The sequence below is a fragment of the Cyprinus carpio genome, chromosome A12, assembly GCF_018340385.1.
Source record: "Cyprinus carpio isolate SPL01 chromosome A12, ASM1834038v1, whole genome shotgun sequence".
In the NCBI taxonomy this organism is placed as follows: domain Eukaryota; kingdom Metazoa; phylum Chordata; class Actinopteri; order Cypriniformes; family Cyprinidae; genus Cyprinus; species Cyprinus carpio.
In genome coordinates this window covers 4,457,530-4,479,680 of record NC_056583.1, presented here as the reverse complement: position 1 = coordinate 4,479,680, position 22,151 = coordinate 4,457,530, and the positions used below count along the sequence as shown (strand labels likewise).

Genomic DNA, 22,151 nt, shown 5'->3' with positions numbered 1-22,151 from the left:
GCATGATGATGGTGGTGTTGTGGGGGATATTTTCTTGGCACACTTTGGGTACAGACTGATCATAGTTTAAACACCGCAGCCTACCAGTGTATTGTTGCTGACCATTTCCATCTCTTTATGACCACAGTGAACCCATCTTGTGATGCCTATATCCAGCAGGATAACGTACCATGTCACAAAGCTCAAATCATTTCAAACTGATTTCTTGAACATGACAATGACACTCAAATGGCTTCCACAGTCACCACAGTCACAGAGCAGCTTTGGGATGTGGGGGAACGGGAGATTCACATCATGGATGTGTAGCCAACAATTCTGCAGCAATTGTGTGATGCTAATATGGATCAATATCAATCTTGCTGAATCTAATGCATGAAGAATTAAGGCAGTTCTAAAGGCAACAGATCATATAAAAAAGAATGAAATCTATTCGACCTGCATGCACTATACATTAACATTAAATAGCAATAACACTAGACTGACAAATTTAACTGCGGAAAATATTTTTACATAATACCAGTGCATTAAACAAACCATTCATAGAAAAAAAACCAAAAAAAAAAAAAAAAAAAAAAAACTAATTAAAAAAAAAAAAAAGAATACAACTAAAACTGAAACTAACAAAGATAAAGTAAATCTACACTGAAAAGACAAACAGAAACTAATATTGGAATAAAAACTAAATGAAAACTATAAAATGGTAATAACCTTGTTATTACTTTGCAATAATCTTGTCTATACTTTTTTTTTTTTTTTTTAAGTTGCACAAAAACCAGTGAATCAGATTGGAGCTGGTGAATTCAGCCAGCTACTGGCATCTTTATGTGCAGTATTCACCAGATAGCCAGCGAACGTGTGCTGGGAGGTGCATGAGTGTGCCATCAGATGCTGAGACAATCTATGAATGCAGTGCATGACAATCCATCTGCCTCAGTGTGAGTACCTTTGTTAGTTCCTCTCGGTTGGCTCCTGGCATGTTTACATAGCACTGACTAGCAGGGGACGCATTCTGCCTGCCTCCCCTTGTTTTACAAGGAGCGAATTGATATAACACAGGCCTCACAACATGAGCTACAAGCCCTGTGAGCAGTTAAGTGGTTGGCAGAATGTTGGAGAGGTGTAGAGGAGAAAGCAGATCGTGGACAGTATCTCCTAACACCAGCACATTTCCAGATCAAAGGCAGCTGACTTGATTAGCTACATGTTTTAATGTTTTAATCGGTTTAATCATAAGGATTCCAAAAATTCCAAAAGGGTTTCGTAGCAATGCTGTAGAAGAACCATTTTTGGTTCTGCAGGGAACGTTTCAGTAAGAAGGTCTTAAAAGAACTTTACAGAAGAAGAAGAAGAGACTTACGGAACAAACAATAACCGTAGTAATTATCTGATTGTGGCTGAAACTATGGTTACCGTTGTACATTTTTGAAAGGAATAAGCCTTACTCTGGAAATGTGATCTGTGGGACTGCTAAACTTCAACAGAGCGCAACCATGCCCACATAATTTTTAGCAGCCTTGCTTCTGGGAGTGTTTTCCCCATCAGTTTTCTCCATAATGATATAAAAAAAAAACTTCAAGAAAGTGTTATGCCATTAATCAAACCAACCAAGTCTGAAATGAATTGCAATACAAAAACAACAACAACAAAAAAAGAATGAAAATCAGACAAGGCACAAAACTGGAGTTAAAAGGGATTGTTCAACTCCATCATCATTTACATTAAATAACAATAATAATAATAATAATAATAATAATAATAATATTATTAGTAGTATTATTATTATTATTATTAATAATAATAATAATAATAATAATAATAATAATAAAAGATAAAAATTAAAAAATGATATTTTGAAAAACACTGGGATTCACAGAACATTTGACTTAACATTTTAGACAGTATACCTAAAAAAAAATATAAAAAAAAAATAAAAAAAATATCTACAGTAGATAGACAAAGCTAACTTAGTGTTGTTGCTTTAAAATTAATGTTAATATTTGTTTTAAGGATTTTTACTGTTTTTACAGATGAAATAAATAGTTGTAACTATATTTTGCCCACCTGTCTCTTAAGTCCCAGACATCTTTGCACAAATTAAACACCACCACATGACACATGAACCAGCATGATGTTAAAAAACTGTCTACTGTATATTCACACATGGAAAAAGAGTGTTAGATAATAGCGTTAACAGAATGAGGAGTTGAAGATATGATGAAGGTTTAATCTATTGACTTTGAGCTTGGATAAGTCCTGTGCAGCTGGAACTATAATAAAGACATTCTTAATACATCTCAGACTTGCTCAGCAAAAAAGTAAAGCTAAGTGGTGTGACAGCAAGAAGTTTTATAAGACTTATTTTCTATTCAAAGAACACTGTTGCTTCTTCCAATCATACAAATCACATTATAATCAGGCCACATAACTCTAATCAGACTCAATAAAGTCTTCCTCCACTAGCATTTCAAGAGGTGTAGAGAGAGAAGAAGAGCAAAGTGAGAGCAAGACATGAGGTCTAGTTCAGCATCTCCATGTCCTTTTCACACCGTGATGATGCCACTCCAGACTGTGACCGCTCATTATCTTCATTAGCAAAACTGTGGTTACAATCAAGCGCTCTGTCACAGTAATGCACATCGGCCGACCAGAACTCATCAACCCGGTGAAGAACTTCTTTCAATCATGCAAGAGTTAAAGGGGTCATGAACTGAGAAATCTAAATTCCTTTTGACATGGAAGAGGTCATTGTACTATAGGGTTGGGTATCGAAAACCGGTTCCAAATTTCCAAGAACCGATGACTTCTTTCATATTTGTCGACCAATATACAGAAAACTCAGTATAGCATCATAAACACAGCCATTTTTGTCTTACGTGAACGTAAACAGATGAGAAAGAAAACACACATGTACAGTATTTTTGCTTAAAGAGACAACAGCCTAATAAACGCGCTGCCTGTCATTAATGTTAATCAAAGAACAAAAGAAAATCATTCACTGATCTTGACTGAATATATTTAATAACTTTAATTGATTAATCTTCATTTTATTTATAAAAAGTAAACTATGCAGTGTTTTTTTAACTTTTAATTACAGTTTCTGTACCTGAAATTTTGTTTAGTTGTATTTATTTATGATATTGCTAATTTATTTGTTTGTTCCTATCTTATTACTGACTGTTTACTGTTTTAAATTTATATTAATCTAGTTTTTTTTTTTTGCTATGCAAAATTCCTCTTGCAGTGTTTTGTAGGCTGCTGATTTTTGCTCATGTTATTCAGCTGCAACAGAATGCTTTGTAAAAAGACAGAATACATGTTTGACATCTAAATGTTTGACTTAATTTTTTTATATTGGATTTTTTATGTTATTGGAATCGAAACTAGGAATCGATAAGAATCGGAATCGATAAGCAGAATCGGAATCAATAAAATTCAAACGATACCCAACCCTATTGTACTATAAAACCATATTTTAAGTTTCAGAATTCAAAACTTTCTTGTTAGTCTAAAAACAGCTTATATTGAAGCCAGCCTGCTAAAACAACAGGTTGTGGAATATGCCACTTTATGATGTAATAGTGTGGCTTAACCACACCTCCGCAGAAGAAGATCAACGCTTGCTTCCACAGCACTGCCTGTTTAGCTCCGCCCACCGATTCATGCATGTAGAGTAAATAAACATGGCACAATTTGACACAGGATTTTCAGAAAGATTGAAACTAAAAGGCGATGCTGTGTGGACTATATTGGATCTGACAGTAATGTAATTGTTTTGTCTGTTATTACAGATTGGTTGATATGTTGTTAGTATTTATGCGTTTTTAACCTAAATCACAGCAGTGTCCATATGTGAAGGCTGTAGGCTGTCAAACATACACAGCTGTTAGCCAATCATAGAAGTGGGCGTTTACTTCCGAGTTTACAATCCACCACACCTATTCAAACAAAGCATTCTCATGAGAAGGTCAAAACGGGACAGAAAATAGCCTATTACTGCTGAATTATGATGTTTTTCTAGGTAAAAATATTGATAACATTATAAGTGGACCTCAGAGAACAGTACAAAATAATAAAAAAGGCAGCTGACCCCTTTAAAGGAAGACAGAGACTAGAACTTGATAATAAAGAACATACTAGAAATTGTTTTGTCGACATCACCCTATAGATTTAAAATTTTAGACATGTATTTTAAATGGAATTATTGTAATTAATTCAAAAACTTAAGACATTAAAAAAAATAGTTTTTAAACAAAATTCAAACCATAACATATTATTGCCAAACTTTATGAGGAAAGCACATTTGTTCCCTCTTAGAATATCTTGTATGTAATATTATCATTAGCCATTATTATCATATTATCGTGAGTTTTCATTCATTTTTGCACTGTTCTCTTATTCTCAGACAACTGCTGCAGGGATGATGAACGCACAATGAAGATAACAGAAACAAATCATTTCAATGATAATCCACAAGATGAAGAAGGGCTCACACACGGTAATATTCAGCAGCATACAGTACACAGCTAATAACACAGCAGAACAAAATGAATAAAAAATGAATAAAACATTTTCACTCGCAAGCAACATCACAAAATAAAATGAACATCAAATTGAGATGTGTAATCAAGGAAAAAAGATATTAGACAAAATGTTAAAATAATAAAAATAAAAAAAGGATGTATGAGGTAACACTTTTTTGATATAATAACAAAAATATTTCATATGCAGTTTAATAATAGTAATATAATAGATTTAACAAATCTTTAAACGTTATCAAGAAATGTCTCTTTAACTGGACCAAATCGTGAATGCAGAATTTGCATGTAGGGTAATTCTGCTATGACACAACATTTATTTACAATAAAACCCTTTTTCTTAAAAAGTGTTTTCAATCAAGTTTTAGCATCTGAAATATAGAATTTATAAACTAAAGTTAAACAGAAAAGATTGTGTCAACACTTTTATCAGCAAATGCCATTTCCATCAGCTATATCAGTAAATATTTTGATCCGTTAAACCTTTTTTTCTTGAATGGAAACCTGGCTATTGTCAGATAGTATAGCTGGTGAATGACCAGTAATGTAAAACAAAAAATATTCATTTATACAGATCATTGCAATAAGATAAGCAGCACCATGCCAAACAAATATCCTTGACTCACCCTAGAGCTGCCTCAGTGTTTGGTTCAGCAATCTGTGTCCAGATCAATTGCCATTTCAGCATGTAAAAAGACTTGGGTTTCCAGAGCCAGTTGAAAACCAACAATAATCTATGGCTACATTGAGCAGAATACGGCTATCACTCTTCTTTTATAGAGTACTAAATATAGTTCTTTTCACACAGAGTTTGGTGTGAAAAGAGTGACAACTGCTTTCAAAAACCCAACTTCCTGGACTGTCGTCATCTTTAAGAATCAGTGTAGTTATAAATGTTATTCACAGCTGTCACAAGGTGCACATTTCTTTGTCAATGGCACTAGTTTCTTTGCTCTTTTGGCTGTAAAAGGCTGGTTTTGAAGGAGGTGAATGTGCACAGTCACTCCTGAATTGCAGTAGTGTTGAGGACTATTACAGATAACTTTCACTTTGTCCAAAACCAATCTTTCTTTTGGCTAACAGCCCACTTACTTTACTACATGAGCCACTTACAGCTGTTCAGACATCCAGCACTGAAGAACACCAGGGGCCGGTTGCACCAGCTGGACGTACACCTGGTCGTAAGACTAGGCTGGACGTAAAATGCGCTTTAAGTCGTGCGTAGAATTTATAGCCGTTGCACCATCTCGTCGTATGCTACGTCTGAGACTAAATCTTACGCCTAGTCAGAGGTAGGTGTAAAGTGAAAACTCATGATTTGCTCGGACATCATTTGTTTCTAGGATTGATGTCTGTTAGTTAATTCTTACTGCAGATGTGAACTGTAATGTTTATGGTCTTTTCGGGCAGGATAACCGATATCAGTCGTGAAGCTCGGTGTAGAATATAGCCTTCCACACTGCCGACGGTAATTGAATACATTTAATTATGTTTCTGTACAGCATGTAATAATTATGCAGTACAATATTACATATGAAAAGGGATTATTAAAATAAACTGAACCATTTGACAAGGACAGTGTAAATGCTTGGAAATATTTCACGTCTTTAATTCCATTCATTATTTGTAGCGTGCCTGCCATCCAACAGTCGCAATAAGTTTTGTGCTTTGTTACTTTTAATCAGAAATAAAAGATCAGCTTTCAGATTTTGCTTTCAAATATTTTCACAAAATACAAACTATCACAGCCACAGAAAGACGCCAATAAAACACAACATGTCACGTAAAGTCACAATTACCTCAGGAAAGACATTTATTGCACATAAACTTGATTGTAAGCTATAAAAATCACTCTAGAGATAAGCATTGTATTACATTTATTATATTTTACTTAACCTTGATGAAATCTGCCATGGGAATGTGCAGGGTGACTTCAGATATAAAAACGCGGACTTGTTAGGAAATGTTTACTCAATGAAATCATGGCACGGTGGCTTTACATGTTAGGATGTCTTGAGCAGTTCAGTTCTATATAAGTAGTTGTAGCCACTGCGGCGTGAACATTGTCTTAGCTATAAGTATAACTGCGGGAGAACTGCGGGGGCATAGTTACGCCTGATCGTAGTTTCAGTTGGTGCAACAGGTGTAAATATTTATCGTAAGGCTGGACGTTGCAAAGTCCAGTGTAGGGCTTACACCCAGCTTTTTTACGTCTAGCTGGTGTAACTGGCCCCAGGAAGGTGGGCACTACAGGAACTTCAAGGTCACAAGAGGTTACTTGATTCACAAATCAGAAGAATGTGATTTTTTGTGTCAATAAAGTGTGTCAATTTTAGCTCATTAAAACTAGATAATGGTGGATGATCTTATCTATTCAAGAACAGGTTGTTACACTCCAAAGAGAAAGGAAAACTTGAAATGGCATCATATGACCCCTTTAAAAGGTTAGTCTTGTCATCTTTGTTTGGGTTATTAGAGTCTGACAGTCTGGCAGAGGGCAAACTGTTATTATGATAGCAGTGTGACTTTAAATCAAAGCCGGAGAATCAGACAATCCTGTGGCTTGTGATCATTATAAGCAATGGGCAGTCCTGAACGATCATCTTTGGAAAAGGCTTTGACTTTGTAATGAGGAAGGAAATCATTACAAAACACTGCACCATCATCACCCTTGAGCAAACGATGACTTCAAAGGAGCTAGAAATGCCCATTTTCACAAAAGCCTGAAATAAACAGCACTATCAAAAAGAATAATCCAAACATCTGACTTGAAAACTGATTCTCAAAAAGCTGCATAAGAAAGCACATACCTATTTAGATAAATTTGCCTTTCAGCAACACTGCTTTACATCCAAGAGAAAAACCTGTGGCTTTATCTCGCTTAAACAGCCTTGAACTCTGAGCACGTATTTCCATTAGAAAAGCCAGTATTAATGAAGTCACATTCTGTGCCATACCAACCCTGAGCAAAGGGACACTGCCAAAAGGGAAGGGTGAAACAATCCCCTCTGGGGATTTTACCACTAATATTCAATGCGGAAGGGTTTCTATGGCAACAAGCAACTCATGGCACTTAATGCAACAATGAACTGGAGTGACAGATAATGTGTTGCTCTCTAAATTTTAGCTGCTAATGCCCTTAATGAGTCTGGATGCTAAAATCAAAGAGCGAGTTTTGTGTGGCAGGCTGTCTTTGAATGGGACCTTTCTCCACAGAGAGCTAATGAGGGCTCAAATGGGAGTCATCTACCGCACTTTCTTACTTCCATTCACTCAAGATAAGGCAGATGTGGTACAACGCGTTAAGATATCTGTAATGTGACCCACATCAAATTTTCCATCAATCAAATGTATTATATATTTTTCGTGTGTGTCTAATAAGAATGGCTGTCATTTTGCCCCATTTTCCTGGGATATTATATTATATGGGGGAAGTCGTGGCCTAATGGTTAGAGAGTCGGACTCCCAATCGAAGGGTTGTGAGTTCGAGTCTCGGGCCGGCAGGAATTGTGGGTGGGGGGAGTGCATGTACAGTGCTCTCTCCACCATCAATACCATGACTTAGGTGCCTTTGATCAAGGCACCGAACCCCCAACTGCTCCCCGGGCGCTGCAGCATAAAATGGCTGCCCACTGCTCCGGGTGTGTGTTCACAGTGTGTGTGTGTGTGTGTTCACTGCTCTGTGTGTGTGCACTTCGGATGGGTTAAATGCAGAGCACAAATTCTGAGTATGGGTCACCATACTTGGCTGAATGTCACGTCACTTTCACTTTCACTTTCACTTTTAGATCCTTCAAAAATCATTCTTATATGCTAATTTTGTGCTCAGTTATTAGGGACCAAGCACCGAAGGTATGTAGACATCGATTGAAATCATTGGCGTTCTTCTTCTTCTTTCGCACTAGTCTATGGCAGCCCATAGAACCATTTATGGTAAAGTAATGAATTTTGGCACACAGACAGAGGACAGTCTCAGCATTAACCATAGAAAGTTTGGAGTCTCTAACTCAAACCCTCTAGCGCCACCAACAGCTAAAAGTTGCACTCATGTTTAGGTTCCAAGACCTTCTGCCATTAGTCTGAAGGTCTGGCTACATGAGACTAGATCTCTTTAGATTTGATTCAACATACCAAGTCGAAAAAAAACCTACCCCTAGACCGTTGATCTGATTTTCACCAAATTTGACACATTCAAACCATCAAAAGTCAAAATACATATAATCAAAAAAAATACAAAACGTAAAATACTTAACGTTTAATGCATCAACAAATCTGACAGTTTGACATAGTGACACCAAACTTTCTGTGTGCCGCTGTCTCTTTACACTGACCACACCACATCGATTTGATAACAGTGCCACCAATTGGTCAAAAGTGATAAACCATTAACCCTTTAACGCATACGATCACACCGGTGTGATTAGAACGCTCAGTGTGTCACATGATCAACTGCTGAATTCAAATCTGCTTTCTTGCTTTTCCTAGAGCTGAGCCAGAGACGGACACGCTGAGCTCTTGTCATGTTATAATAACTATTCATATATTGTTTTCAACCATATAATGCTTATTTTAGGTTTCAGACATCTACATACACAATAATACTAGCAAAACAATACATTTATAGATTGTGAAATACACTCCGATGTCTATGGAAGCAGCAATAATAATCCATTCAATTATAATTTGACAACATGTTTTATTGATATCATATACACATTGTGTAGGTAACTATAAAGTTGAGTCTACTCTTCTCCCAGTTCACCAGAAACTTACTTTAATGTCTTTTGGGAGGAGAGGATGAATTTACATGTTGTAAATCCCACAGCTCGGATTCAGTGCTACCGCTATAGATCAACTGACATGGTCATTACAAAGGCATTTAAACTACCAAATACATTTACTTACACATATTTAAAAATCAGATTATCAGATATTTCATAATATAGTGAACACGTTAGTGAATATTTTGAATAAAAAAGGAAAAATGAAAACCTACTTTTGTAAACTCCCCCTAGACCGTTGGTCAAATTTTCACCAAATTCAACCCAAATCATCTTCAGACCATGCCTGCAAAAAGCTATGGATTTCATATTGATAGGCAAAACTGTTTTGTATACCACATTAACAAATTTGACGGCACCTTGCCAAACTGCATCTGCGGCTGTATCTTTGCAAAGCATTGACATACTGACAACCAACTTTATGTGTGCCACTGTCACCTCTCACTAACCACGCCACATCAATCTGGTAACAGTGCCACCTACTGGTCAAAACTGATAAACCATTAAATTGTATTACCAGTGATTGCATTTAGGATTGTTCAGCCAGTTTGAGTAAAATCACCTAAAAATGTCTTTAATTGCTAATTGTTGTGTCATTCTGACTCTGTTGTGCTTGGCCCCTTAATTGCTGCTTGCAGCTATATTTATTCATTATTATGGGTGCTCAATTACTAATAATGGTTCTTCTTATTATTAAGCCAGTGTATCACGGTTTACACAAAAACATCAAGCACCAAAAGCATTGATAATAAAATGTTTCTTGAGCAGTAAATCATCAAATGTGACCCTGGACCACAAGTCGCTGCTGTATATTTGTAGCAGTAGCCAAAAATACATTGTATGGGTCAAAATTATATTATATTATGTTATGTTATGTTATGTTATGTTATGTTATGTTATGTTATGTTATGTTATGTTATATTATATTATATTATATTATATTATATTATATTATATTATATTATATTATATCATATAAATGGCTAACAGCTTCCAACATGGTGTTTTGTTCATCAGCGTTACATGGACCAGCAATTGATTCAATCAGGCTGTAAGTACAGTCGTTTGCTAAGTTAAATGTGTTATAGCTTTTTAAACGAATCGGTTGATTCAAGGATTCAACTCACTCATTATGACAGTTACTTGCACGGTTTTGATCTTTAAACTGAGAGAACACATCCTGTTTATTGTATAATAATGACTATTTAATATTACACCTAAACTTTAACTCGGCTAGACATGTTGCATATTAATTGCACTATATATGAACCTCAAAGCATATTTTAATTTGTTGTGTATTTTTTGTGTATTTGGAAATATGTAACAATTCTGAAGTCACCAGCAACATCCAGTTCACACATACTTAAAAGATTGGATGACCAATAATTTTCTCCTATTGAATTCAGATAAGACAGAGATATTACTTACTGGACCAAAAAAAAATTACACAGAATCTCGTCAATTACAATTTGCAATTAGACGGATGTACTGTTACTTCCTCTACTTTCAAAAATCTGGGTGTTATATTAGACAGTAACTTGTCTTTTGAAAATCATATTTCCCATGTTACAAAAACAGCATTCTTCCATCTTAGAAACATTGCCAAGCTACGAAACATGTTACCTGTTTCTGATGCAGAAAAGCTAGTTCATGCATTCATGACCTCTAGACTGGACTATTGTAATGCACTGCTAGGTGGTTGTCCTGCATCCTCAATAAACAAGCTACAGGTAGTCCAAAATGCAGCGGCTAGAGTCCTTACCAGGTCAAGAAAATATGATCATATTACCCCAATTTTACAGTCTCTGCACTGGCTACCTATTAAGTTCCGTATCAGTTACAAAATATTATTACTTACTTATAAGGCCCTTAATGGTTAACTAGTCTTCTACCACGCTACAATCCATCACGCTCCCTAAGGTCACAAAACGCTGGACTTTTGATAGTACCTAGGATAGCAAAGTCCACTAAAGGAGGTAGAGCTTTTTCGCATTTGGTTCCCAAACTCTGGAATAGCCTTCCTGATAATGTTCGGGGTTCAGACACACTTTCTCTGTTTAAATCTAGATTAAAAACACACACCTCTTTGGCCAAGCATTCAAATAATGCATCTCATAATTTTTGGACTGCAGTTATATCCTGATCAAATGTGCATTATTATTCTTTAGCTTGGGTTAAACTAATTAATTTTTACTTGGCTGGAACAGCAGCTACGCTAATTATGTCTCTATTTGTTTCTCTGTTTTAACTGGGATTTACACAAGCTCCAGTCTGGATCCAGAACACCTGAGAAGAGATGATGCCAGCCCCTCAGAGGACCTCAGATGATGCTAACCCAGAGACAACACACAGAACTACCACATTTTGCTATAAGTTTGATTGCATAATTGCTGTTAATAGTGTTAATCGTCTGTTTGTTTACGTCTTTTATTGATTTTTCTGAACATTTCTGCCGTATGCACATAAACTGAAAGTCACCACTGATAAGCTACTCCTAAATATTGTAGAAACTTAATTTTCTGTAAAGTTGCTTTGCAATGATTTGTATCGTACAAAGCACTATACAAATAAATTTGAATTGAAAAAACTTGAAAAAAAAATATTAAAAATTATTTTTCTATGCGCTCACAAGTTACAACCCTCATTTGCAGATATCATCACAAATTTCATTTCAAAACCTGTATGACTTTATTTCTGTGCTACAATACAAAGGGAGAAATATCTTTTTTTGTATGTTGCATAAGAAAGTCACATAGGTTTGAAATGACATAAGTGTGTATAAATGATGAGAGGATTTTTTTTTTTTTTTGAGTGAACTAATCTTTTAAGATTTTTTTTAAGCATACTGCATGAATCTGGGTCTCTCAGCAGGCACAGTGATGAGGTTTTGTAAATGACAGATCACTCATTTTCCCTGTTGTGTTGATGTTGTGTGTTTACTGAAACCACCAACAGAGCTAGTTTAATAGATGTAGAAGAATTAAAAATCTTCATGACTCACATGCCAATGATTACTTCATCATATAATGTTTTTGTGATAGAAGTATTCTGCCATGCAAAGGCAAAAGACTGTAACTTCAATATTTGTCGAAAATGAGTTATTGATATTTTGGGACATTCAAGACATCCTTTATCATGTGTATAAGTAATTTGAGTCAATTTTGTTGGCTTTCCGAGTAAATAATGGATTGTCTCAACCATAACTTAAAAAAGCCCCAGAGAAATCAAGGCAGAGCATCATATAACACCAGTTACCAATCTTTCACTTTGTTTTGAACACTCAATTTGAGTTACGGCATTCTGCCTTTGTTTAGCCTCGTGTCAAAATGAAGTTACGGTGCCAGTTTGGAGTTATACGGTGTTCTGCCTTTGTTTTACTGTCCATTAAAGTCTGCCACATTTTATTTATGGTGTAGACAAACAAATTAGATAGACCGCTAGCTACCAAACAGCTCCATATAACAAGACACTGTAAAGACTAGATACCTTGTCAGCAATACGTAATCGTGAATAACCTTTAAAGATTTTTTTTTTTTTGTAATGCAGATTATACATCAGGCTGTCACTTAGTTGGACGCATGTGGACTCGAATGCCATAGCTAGCATGATCAATCATAAAATCAGTAGCCTACTAACAGTTCACAATTAAATCCATATCCTACCTTTACTTGTAACCCGATAAAATCAAACCATGGCAATGAACGTCATCGGAGATGTTTAATCCACAACCACTCTGAGCATAATTCCCATTTGTTGGCAGTCACATCAATCCACAAGTCGTTCTTTTAGGTTAGGCTATTTCATACAAATCAACATAAAAGCAATTATGCTATGTCTAGCATTTTTTTAACGTTACTAAGCATAGCAAATAAATTGGTATCCACGTTATCCACTTATGTTTAACTTTTAGTCTGCTTGTTACGATAAAAAATAATAATAATAATAATTCTTAATACAGTCACATTACTATATGCAATATCCTATATGAAACAGCCCATGATCACTAGATTTTATACAGGTGTTACGATAACGATTTTGCAAATGGTGATCATCAACCAAATATTGATAATGTAGAAGTTACTGCCTTTTCACTTGGTGTGACTTCTCGTGTTTTGCAGACAATTCAAAGGCAGAGTACATTAACTTCAAAATAGGGGTAAAAATAAAATTTGAGCTCACAATTTTTTAATGTAGATAATTTTAATTACTAAAACATCCAATCGTTAAATTTCCAGCATCCTACCTACAATTTATTTGGCTGGACGAGTAAAAAACTTTAAAGTTGTTTTTCTCATTTTCACACTCAAATTAAGGTCTTTTGCCTTTGTAGGGCAGTATTATCATCTGTGTATAGTTTAAGATCTATCTATTGTACTTCTGGTGTGATAAGTGTGCTTCTCAGGCAGCGGTGACTCACAGCACATGTCTCTGAGAAGCTCACTCCTTTTAGTTTATGACTAGACACTGTGTAGAGATCAGTAAGCTCAGATATTTACAGGGAGAGCCTTAGCATTGCTAAGTCAGTTTTTCTTGGTCTCACATTGATGTATGTATGCGTCATTATTTTTTCACCTCTCTCCTGATCTCTCTCTTTACTTTTTTTCCTCTGCATTTAAGTTGTGCTTGTTTAGATAAGATAAGAAACAAGATGTAGATTTGCGATTTGGATTTTAATTTAAGAAAACCAGACTAAATTCATAGGAGTGCTTGGCACTGATATGATTGGCATCACAAGCAGCCAAAATTAATGATGTTATTATATATTATGATGTAATCACATAAATTAAAATTCCAAAAATTCATGTAATTCCAATTAAGATTCCAATTCAACGTCCTGTGGCACATGGACAAATTAATTCATACTCATGAACAGAAAGAGAGCCAATTCTTAAAATTATTTTTGCCCATTCCTGTTTCCCATATAATGTATTACTTACCACACATCTTGTATTGCATGTGTGCAAAACTTTAGGGAGAAAAAAGGAAAAACATATCAGCCATGCAGCTAGTTTAAAATCTGGAAGAAAAACTGAATTGCTGTTTGATCAGATTTTATAAAGCAACAGCTGCTGCACAGAAAACAGAGAGCAAGAGAGAGAGAGAGAGAGAGAGAGAGAGAGAGAGAGAGAGAGAGAGAGAGGGGGTACATGTATTTGCATTTGTCTCAGAGACAAAAAGCTAAAAAAAAAAAAAAAATAAGATGCTGAAGATTGTTCTTTATCATGACAAAATAACGGCTTTGTGTTTCTCATCTTGGCGGCTGCCTGGCATTTGTCGCACTTAAGCGATGCAGATAAGACACAAAGATTCTGACTCACCTCTTTCCATTGCTGGTATATATCACACTATTTCACGCTAGGCACACAAAGACTAACATCCCTACCAGTGTCAATAACAAGGACACAAACACACAAAATATCAGTGATTTAGCAAAGATTAAAGTATCATCACACAGCAAGATAAACAATACAGAATCTTCTGATAAAACACAGTGTTGCATCTGGTTTAACAGGGGAAGAACCAGATCCATTATGCATTGTGCGTTTTGATAATTAAATTAAGTGAGGCTTGCAAATTATTTTGCCAGGCTGACATACATACAAATTAGCTTGGCATATTGTTTTAGAAATACAGCACATATGAACCTTGTCAAACATGAAGAGAGCAATACAGGACAATATATAAATTATTTATTGTGCAGGCACAACAATAAAAAATCATGAAACTATCATGCCGTACATTTAGTTTTCAGCTTTGTATTAAAAACTGTATGCAAAGTAATTTAGGCTACTTCAGATATGTACATGTATCCCTAATGGAGATGCATGTATGAGTTAGTGTGTGTGTGTGTGTGTGTGTGTGTGTGTGTGTGTGTGTGTGTGTGTGTGTGTGTGTGTGTGTGTGTGTGTGTGTGTGTGTGTGTGTGTGTGTATGTGTGTGTGTGTGTGTGTGGTTTCCATGGTTACTCCCTCCTGAGAGTAGCTGTTCTTGCTAAGTTAAGGATGACAACACAGTGTATGTGTTTCCATGGTTACTCACTCCAGATTGTGGTTTGTCTTTGCATACTTGCAAAGTGAAAAGGTTTTCTATGTCCATTTTCATGTTTATGCATGTATGTTTGCATTTTTGCATATGCAATCTCATGTGCTCCTATGTAACTGACGTTTTAACGTTTAAATTAATGTTTAAATTGAGATTTACAATAAATATTTTAACTGCTACTATGCAAAAGGAATACTGCTGTAAAAAGCACCTTATTTGTTTAAAGTGTTTGCAAACCAAATGTTATTGCGCTTTTGTTCATATAGCAGTACTTTTAAATGAAAAAGGTGCACAATACACTACTTTTGAATTCATTATTGAATTTTGTGCATAATGGGATTAATCGCAGAGAAATCATGCAATTAATCGCAATTAAAAAATTTAATCGTTGCCCAGCACTATGAACACAGTCCAGCGGAGACAGGGGAGGGGGAGCAATCAAAATGGGGTTCAGACCAGGCAATCAAACTAAGTGTGTAAGCACCCTAAAAAAAAGTAAAAGCATGGTGGTGGTAATACCCGTTATGGGAGTTTCTCTGCAGCAGGGACTGGGGCACTTGTCAGGACAGAAGGAAAAATGGATGGGGCAAAATACCATCAAATTCTTGAGGAAAATCTGCTGCTCTCTGCCAGAAAGTTGTCAATGAGAAGAAGGTTTACCTTCCAGTCCTTGATTCTGATTGGTTATCAGTTACGTTCAAAGACATGTTAAATTACACGATAAACATACACCTTTGACTTCATTACATCAGTATTTCTGTGCCACTACATCTGTGTGTTAATCTGAGAATCTGAGTTAATCTGTGGTTCTCCTGTCAAAGAAACTCTTCTCATGCGGGAGAAACGGTGATGTATGCTTGTGTGTGTGGAAGACCACAGTTTTCGAAGTGCAGAGCGAATATCATTTAAAAGTTTCAGGTACAGTACCTTAACGTAATCGAATTACACTGTAATAACCCTTCTTGAGCTGAGAGATAAGGTATTTAATGATTTAAAGTAACATATTGATGCATATATTTAGCCTTTTTTATGGTGCAATGAAGTTAGCCAATCACAACAGTGGGCGTTTACTTACATTTCTTACAATTTTTTTTATTTATTTTTTATTAATAGTGGACAGTTTTTGCTGCAAAAACCTTTGCAAACTTTATAAACTAACCTCGAGAAACATAATATACAAATCTGAAACTGTGTTTCATGACCCCTTTAACAATTTGGAATTGCAGATGTGCAGGTGCATTGTTGTTCTCCTCACTCACTCTGTACCGTAGCAGTCCTGGTGCAGTTATAGAGGATAGCAAGCTCTCCGAACACCTTCCCTGGTCCCATAGTGCAGAGTTTCATGCCTTCCTTTGTCACCTCCACCTTGCCATCTGAAAGCAATCAGAATATAAATCCTTAAGTCCACTGATGATGCTCTGTTCATGAAAGCAAGCATGACAGTCTGGAAATGCATCCGTGCTGGCTGCCTGGATCAGACCGAGCCTGGCCTAATACATTCCAATAACAGTCTCATTTCATTAGGCCAGCAGACATGTCAGCAGAAGCTTCGAGGGGAGTGGGGGAAGTGAAATTACTGGGAAAGGCAGGGGCTCTCTAATTTAATGGGCACAGAGAGAAAGAGGGGAAAAAGAAAGAAGTAGAGGATTAGCAGAGTATTATGCCTAAACTATTAGATGAGATGCAGTGAAACCATACTGAAAGGGTCTGGGACTGTTATTTTAGGAGTCATGCGTAAGACACACATAACTTCCTCTGTGTTAGCTCATGGGAAATTCAACAACAGTCTTAGCTGAAGAGCTCATCTGTCACCTCACGCAGTGTGGTGTGTGTGTGTGTGTGTGTGTGTGTGTGTGTGTGTGTGTGTGTGTGTGTGTGTGTGTGTGTGTGACACACTCACACAACACTGGTAATTTTTATTATTACAATTTAAACAACAATTTTCTATTTTAATATATGTTTAAAATCTAATGTATTCTTGTGATGGCAAAGCTGAATTTTCAGCAGCTATTACTCCAGTATGGAATCAAAATACCAATAATAATAATAATAATAATAACTAGAATGTACATTTCCTGAAGAAAATGTGAGTGGTGCTTGCAGTGGCAAAACTCGGCCCTCGGTTGCTTAGGTCTTTTTACAGAGTTCATAGCCTGATTTATCTCTTAGCTAATCACTATTAACATGTAGCTATTCACTGCTAGCATGACTAGCATGTTGGAATTCCAGTTTGCTAGCATGAGTCAAAAGAGCCAACCGGCTTGTCTGTACGATGTTCTGATTCAGAGATATAGGTCTTGCAAAACGGTTGCTAGGGTACTCTGTTTAGTTGCTAGGGAGTGGCCTGGCAGCTCCCAATGATGATACTCCAAAGGATGCTTGACAATATAAGCCAACCCCCATGTCTCTACATTGTTCTGATGCAGAGATATAGGTCTTGCAAAACGGTTGCTAGGGTACTCTGTTTGGTTGCTAGGGAGTGGCTTGGCAGCTGCCAATGATGATACTCAAAAGGCTGCTTGACAATATAAACCAACCCCCATGTCTGTACATTGCTCTGATGCAGAGATATAGATCTTGCAAAATGGTTGCTAGGGTACTGTGATTGGTTGCTAGGGGGTGGCCTGACAGCTGCCAATGATGATACTCCAAAGGCTGCTTGTCTGTATGAATGACATAAACCAACCCCTATGCCTTTATGATATTCAGATTTGAAGATATACCTCTATGCTTTGGGTTGCTAAGGTGCTCTAAATGGTTGCTAGGGCGTGGCTATGAAGTCTTGAATGTGATCCGTGATTGGCCGTTTGCTGCCCCGAGTCAAACGAGCCCGCCCTCATGTTTCTATGACACTTCTATCCAAAGATATTATTTTTATCTTTTTCAATGGAAGTCTATGGAGCTCGTTACTAAGGGACCCTAAATGGTTGCTAGGGCGTGGCTTGACTGCTTCACAATGATCCTGACAGAGTGATTGGTTGCCTGAGTAAAATGAGCCCACCCCCATGTCTCTATGACATTGTGATCCAGAGTTATGTTCAATGCAAAACTCCTATGTAAATTACCATAGTAGGAAAAACGCACTGTTTCATGGGCGATCCCTCACCATAATATGTCTATGGGGCAACTTTGGGGGGCCTCTTGCGCCCCAGGGGTACAACTTATACCCCACTGCGGGGTATGTTCTCGCACAGCCTGATAGCCTCTCCAAATGTGGTGATTCACATGTTTCTGGCAAATTCTCTCTTGGAGCTATGATCCGTCAAAGTCGGCCGCAATGCATTGTCTATGCGATTTTTCGGGCGATATTTCGCCCGGTGTGCAAACATCGTACGCCCGATCGCTTATAAAAGTCATAGCACACCATTCCCGTATAGGCCGCACGATTTGACACCACTTTTGCGGGTCTGTGACAAAAACTGCGGGACTAGTTACGCGCCGAAATTTGTACGGAATCTATAAGAAGAAAAAGAAGAATAATAAGTATGTGAGATAGTAATAGTGTTGCTTTGCCTTCGGCAAGCACCACTAATAATAACAAAAAAATACAAATGACTAATTACTTTTTAAAATACAATAATAATAATAATAATAATAATAATAATAATAATAATAATAATAACGCAAATGATGCACGGTAATTAATAATTATTGTGCACCAAATCAGCATTGTCAAAAGCATCGTCATCAAATAGAATGAAGCATTGATGAACAATAACAGAAAAAAATAAAAATCTTAATTATTAATATATATACGAAATATTATGGTCAGAATATATATATATATATATATATAGTTGTGACTTAGTCTCAAATTTAATGAGCTGAACACTAACAGTAAGGTTCCTCTCCACAGGGGAAGAACCACACATTTTCTTCATCATACATCTTGGTAGGCTATTGTAGAGCTCTGATGCTATCAGCAAGGCTAATCCAAACAAGCCACAAATACACTGACCCAGAATCAGTCTGTGGTGACACTACTCTCTTGCCACCTGGGGTCTGTCTAATGATGGATCTGAAACACCACTAGCCATCCCAAGCTCTAACAGCACGGAACTATATTTCACTTTAAAAACTATATTTCATTTTTAAAATATTCACTTTAAGCCCAACATGAACACCAGCCCAACTACTCAATGTGTAAAAATGATGCAGTGCTTTTGAATTTACAAATTAGATTAAAAACCAGACACCTGTCAGACACGAGTCCTATCAGAGGCGGAAATATGTACAGAATTTACAATATGTAAATTATAACTTTTCTACCAGTTACATGCAAAAACAGTTCTAAACAAATATGTAGGTGATTTTGATGTGAGAGGACAGAAGAACTGATGGACTGGAGGTGTGTGGTTTACTTGTGGATTATTGTCATGTTTTTATCAGCTGTTTAGACTCTTATTCTGACGGCACCAATTTGCTGCAGATGATCCATTGGTGAGCAAGTGATGTAATGCTGAATTTTTCCAAATCTGTTGTGATGAAGAAACAAACTCATCTACAGCTTGGATGGCCAGAGAGAGTAAATTTTCATCAAATTGTAATTTTGGGGTGAACTATTCCTTTAGTCCAAGTTCTGGGCTTTGGTCTGTAAGTCTAAGTAAATATTCTAAATAAAAGAATTGTGTAGATTTCCTGAACACCTCTGTGGCTAGAAATACAACACATGAAGTCATTTTATCATACAGCCATAACTTGCGATGGGAAAAATCAGGTCACACACCACAAGAAAAAAACATTAATTAATTAATTACCAAACACTTAAACTGACCCAGATTCATGGGCTCAGTGACTATAACAGCTGATATAGAAATAGTGAAGTGAAAAGCTACTGGTTGGCATTGGCAAGCTAAAATTATGTCCCCCTTTGGGAACTTACACTGCATCGAGAAATTCTTTGGCAATGCCCCTGTGTTCCCAGACTCTGAAACGTGTGTAATCCATCCGAGGGAATCCCAGGAGATGTCACCAGCGGGGATGACGCAGCGACCAGGAAGAAAAAAAAGCACGTGCGGTGGAGAGAGCGGCAGCTTCTGTTGTTAAGTAAGCACTCTATGTGTGTCACATCATATTTATTGCTGTACATCCTGTTGCAATTTTATAATGGCGAAGTCTGGCAAGATTTCTGAGTCTCTCCAGGGGAGGGTGCTCTCGCTAGCATTCCCTGCAGAATCGGGTCCCACCTCTGCTGAGGCAGAGTGGTGCATTTAATCGTGGGGGGACAGAAGCACGTTCTAAAATGGTTTCTTCTGCCCTGGGAGAGGGCTCAACACTCATGTTGATTCACTCTGAGGAGGGGGGTGACGCGAGCACCGAATTAAACAAGTCTGTGGACTTGCCACCACAGTCTGTCTTGTTTGTCATCTCATAAGAGCTGTTGGAGGTGGTGACTAGAGCTTTGGCTAAATTAAATATTGACTGGCCAACAGAGAAAGAGCATCAGGACCATCCTAAAACTAAGCTTGATGAACGCTCCCTGCTCTCGAAATCACTACCTCTGCGCCGGGGGCTGCCGTTTTTTCCCGATCTACACACTGAGGTGTCTAGATCGTGGAATAAGCCATACTCTGCCTGCCTCTTCAGTCCAAATGTTTCTCACTATTCTAATGTGTTAGGGCCGAATGAGTGCAGTTATGGGAAGATTCCCCAGGAAAGATACCCCAGAAGATACGCTTGCGGGCTATCTTTCTCCTGGCGGTGCATCTTCCCTTAAGGCCACGGTATTACCCACCAAGCCGCTTAGGACTTCTTCAGCTTTGGTGGGTAAGGTGTACATGGCAGCAGGTCAGGCTGGAGGTTGCTTGCACACTATGGTGGTGTTGCAGGCATACCAGGCTGACCTGCTGAAAGAGATGGATGAGGGAGAAGAAATAAAAAACGATGATATCAGTGAACTGCGTAGAGCCACACGTTTGTCACTCTGAGCCACCAAGGAGACTGCCAGAGCTATTGGGCAGTCTATGGCAGCCCTGGTGGCCACAAGGAGACATTTGTGGCTGACCCTGTCTCAGATCAACGATAAAGACAGTGTCTTTCTCCTGGATGCCCCGTTATCGCCTTCTGGCCTGTTCGGCGACGCTGTAAACACAGTCATCTACAGGTTGCAGGAGGCCAAGAAACAAGCGGCGGCATTTCAATGATTTCTCCCCTGCCGCTCTCATGGGGCTGATAGGCGGGATCAGCCCCACCCATGTACCAGATCCTCACATCGAGAAGTCCAAAAACAGAGCATTGCCACTCACACCACTACACTGAAAGAAAGGCGGGGGGGGAGGTGCTCCAGGTCGAAGTCTTCGAAGGAGATGACTGGTCCGAGGACCGTTGTTTTCAATTAGAAGGCTTCGGCCAAGAGGTCCTGACATAAGGGCAGGCCCCTCTGGGGAAGAGTGGTTCACACCTTGGCATAAGGTGCCCGTCTCTCCTCAGTGTCCTCAGGAGATTGTTCCGTTAACCCTGCCACCCCCGGTGCTTCAGAGCACAACAGTCTCCAGCAAGTGTATCTCTCAGTCCCCGCCCAGAAATGTAGCACCGCTGAGAGGCTCGCTCCCTCCAAGGAGGTTTCTAGAGCAGCTAGATTGACCATCCCCTGCCAGTCCTCCACTTCAGGGCACCGAGCTTGCAGCTCTAAATATACCAGAGGCCAGTCTTGAGAGACTGGTTTCCTTAGTACATCATCTGGCAGCATGGAAGCTTCTGCCAAATATTTCTCATTGGGTCCTGCACACTGTAGAAAGAGGCTAAAAGATTCAGTTTGGGTCGCGTCCACCTCTATTCAACGGGTTGTTTCCCA

The 22,151-nt window shown here is 37.8% G+C and overlaps 1 protein-coding gene across 1 annotated transcript in view; it reads right to left on the bottom strand.

Annotated features, from left to right (window-relative positions):
- The window catches only part of LOC109088223 (cGMP-dependent protein kinase 1), a 171,492-nt gene that overhangs the window by 90,350 nt on the left and 58,991 nt on the right, over positions 1-22,151 (bottom strand). Inside the window, exon 2 of the mRNA XM_042767208.1 lies at positions 16,618-16,731. Within this exon, the coding sequence (XP_042623142.1) occupies positions 16,618-16,731 (114 nt within the window). The remainder of the gene's footprint in view (positions 1-16,617; positions 16,732-22,151) is intronic.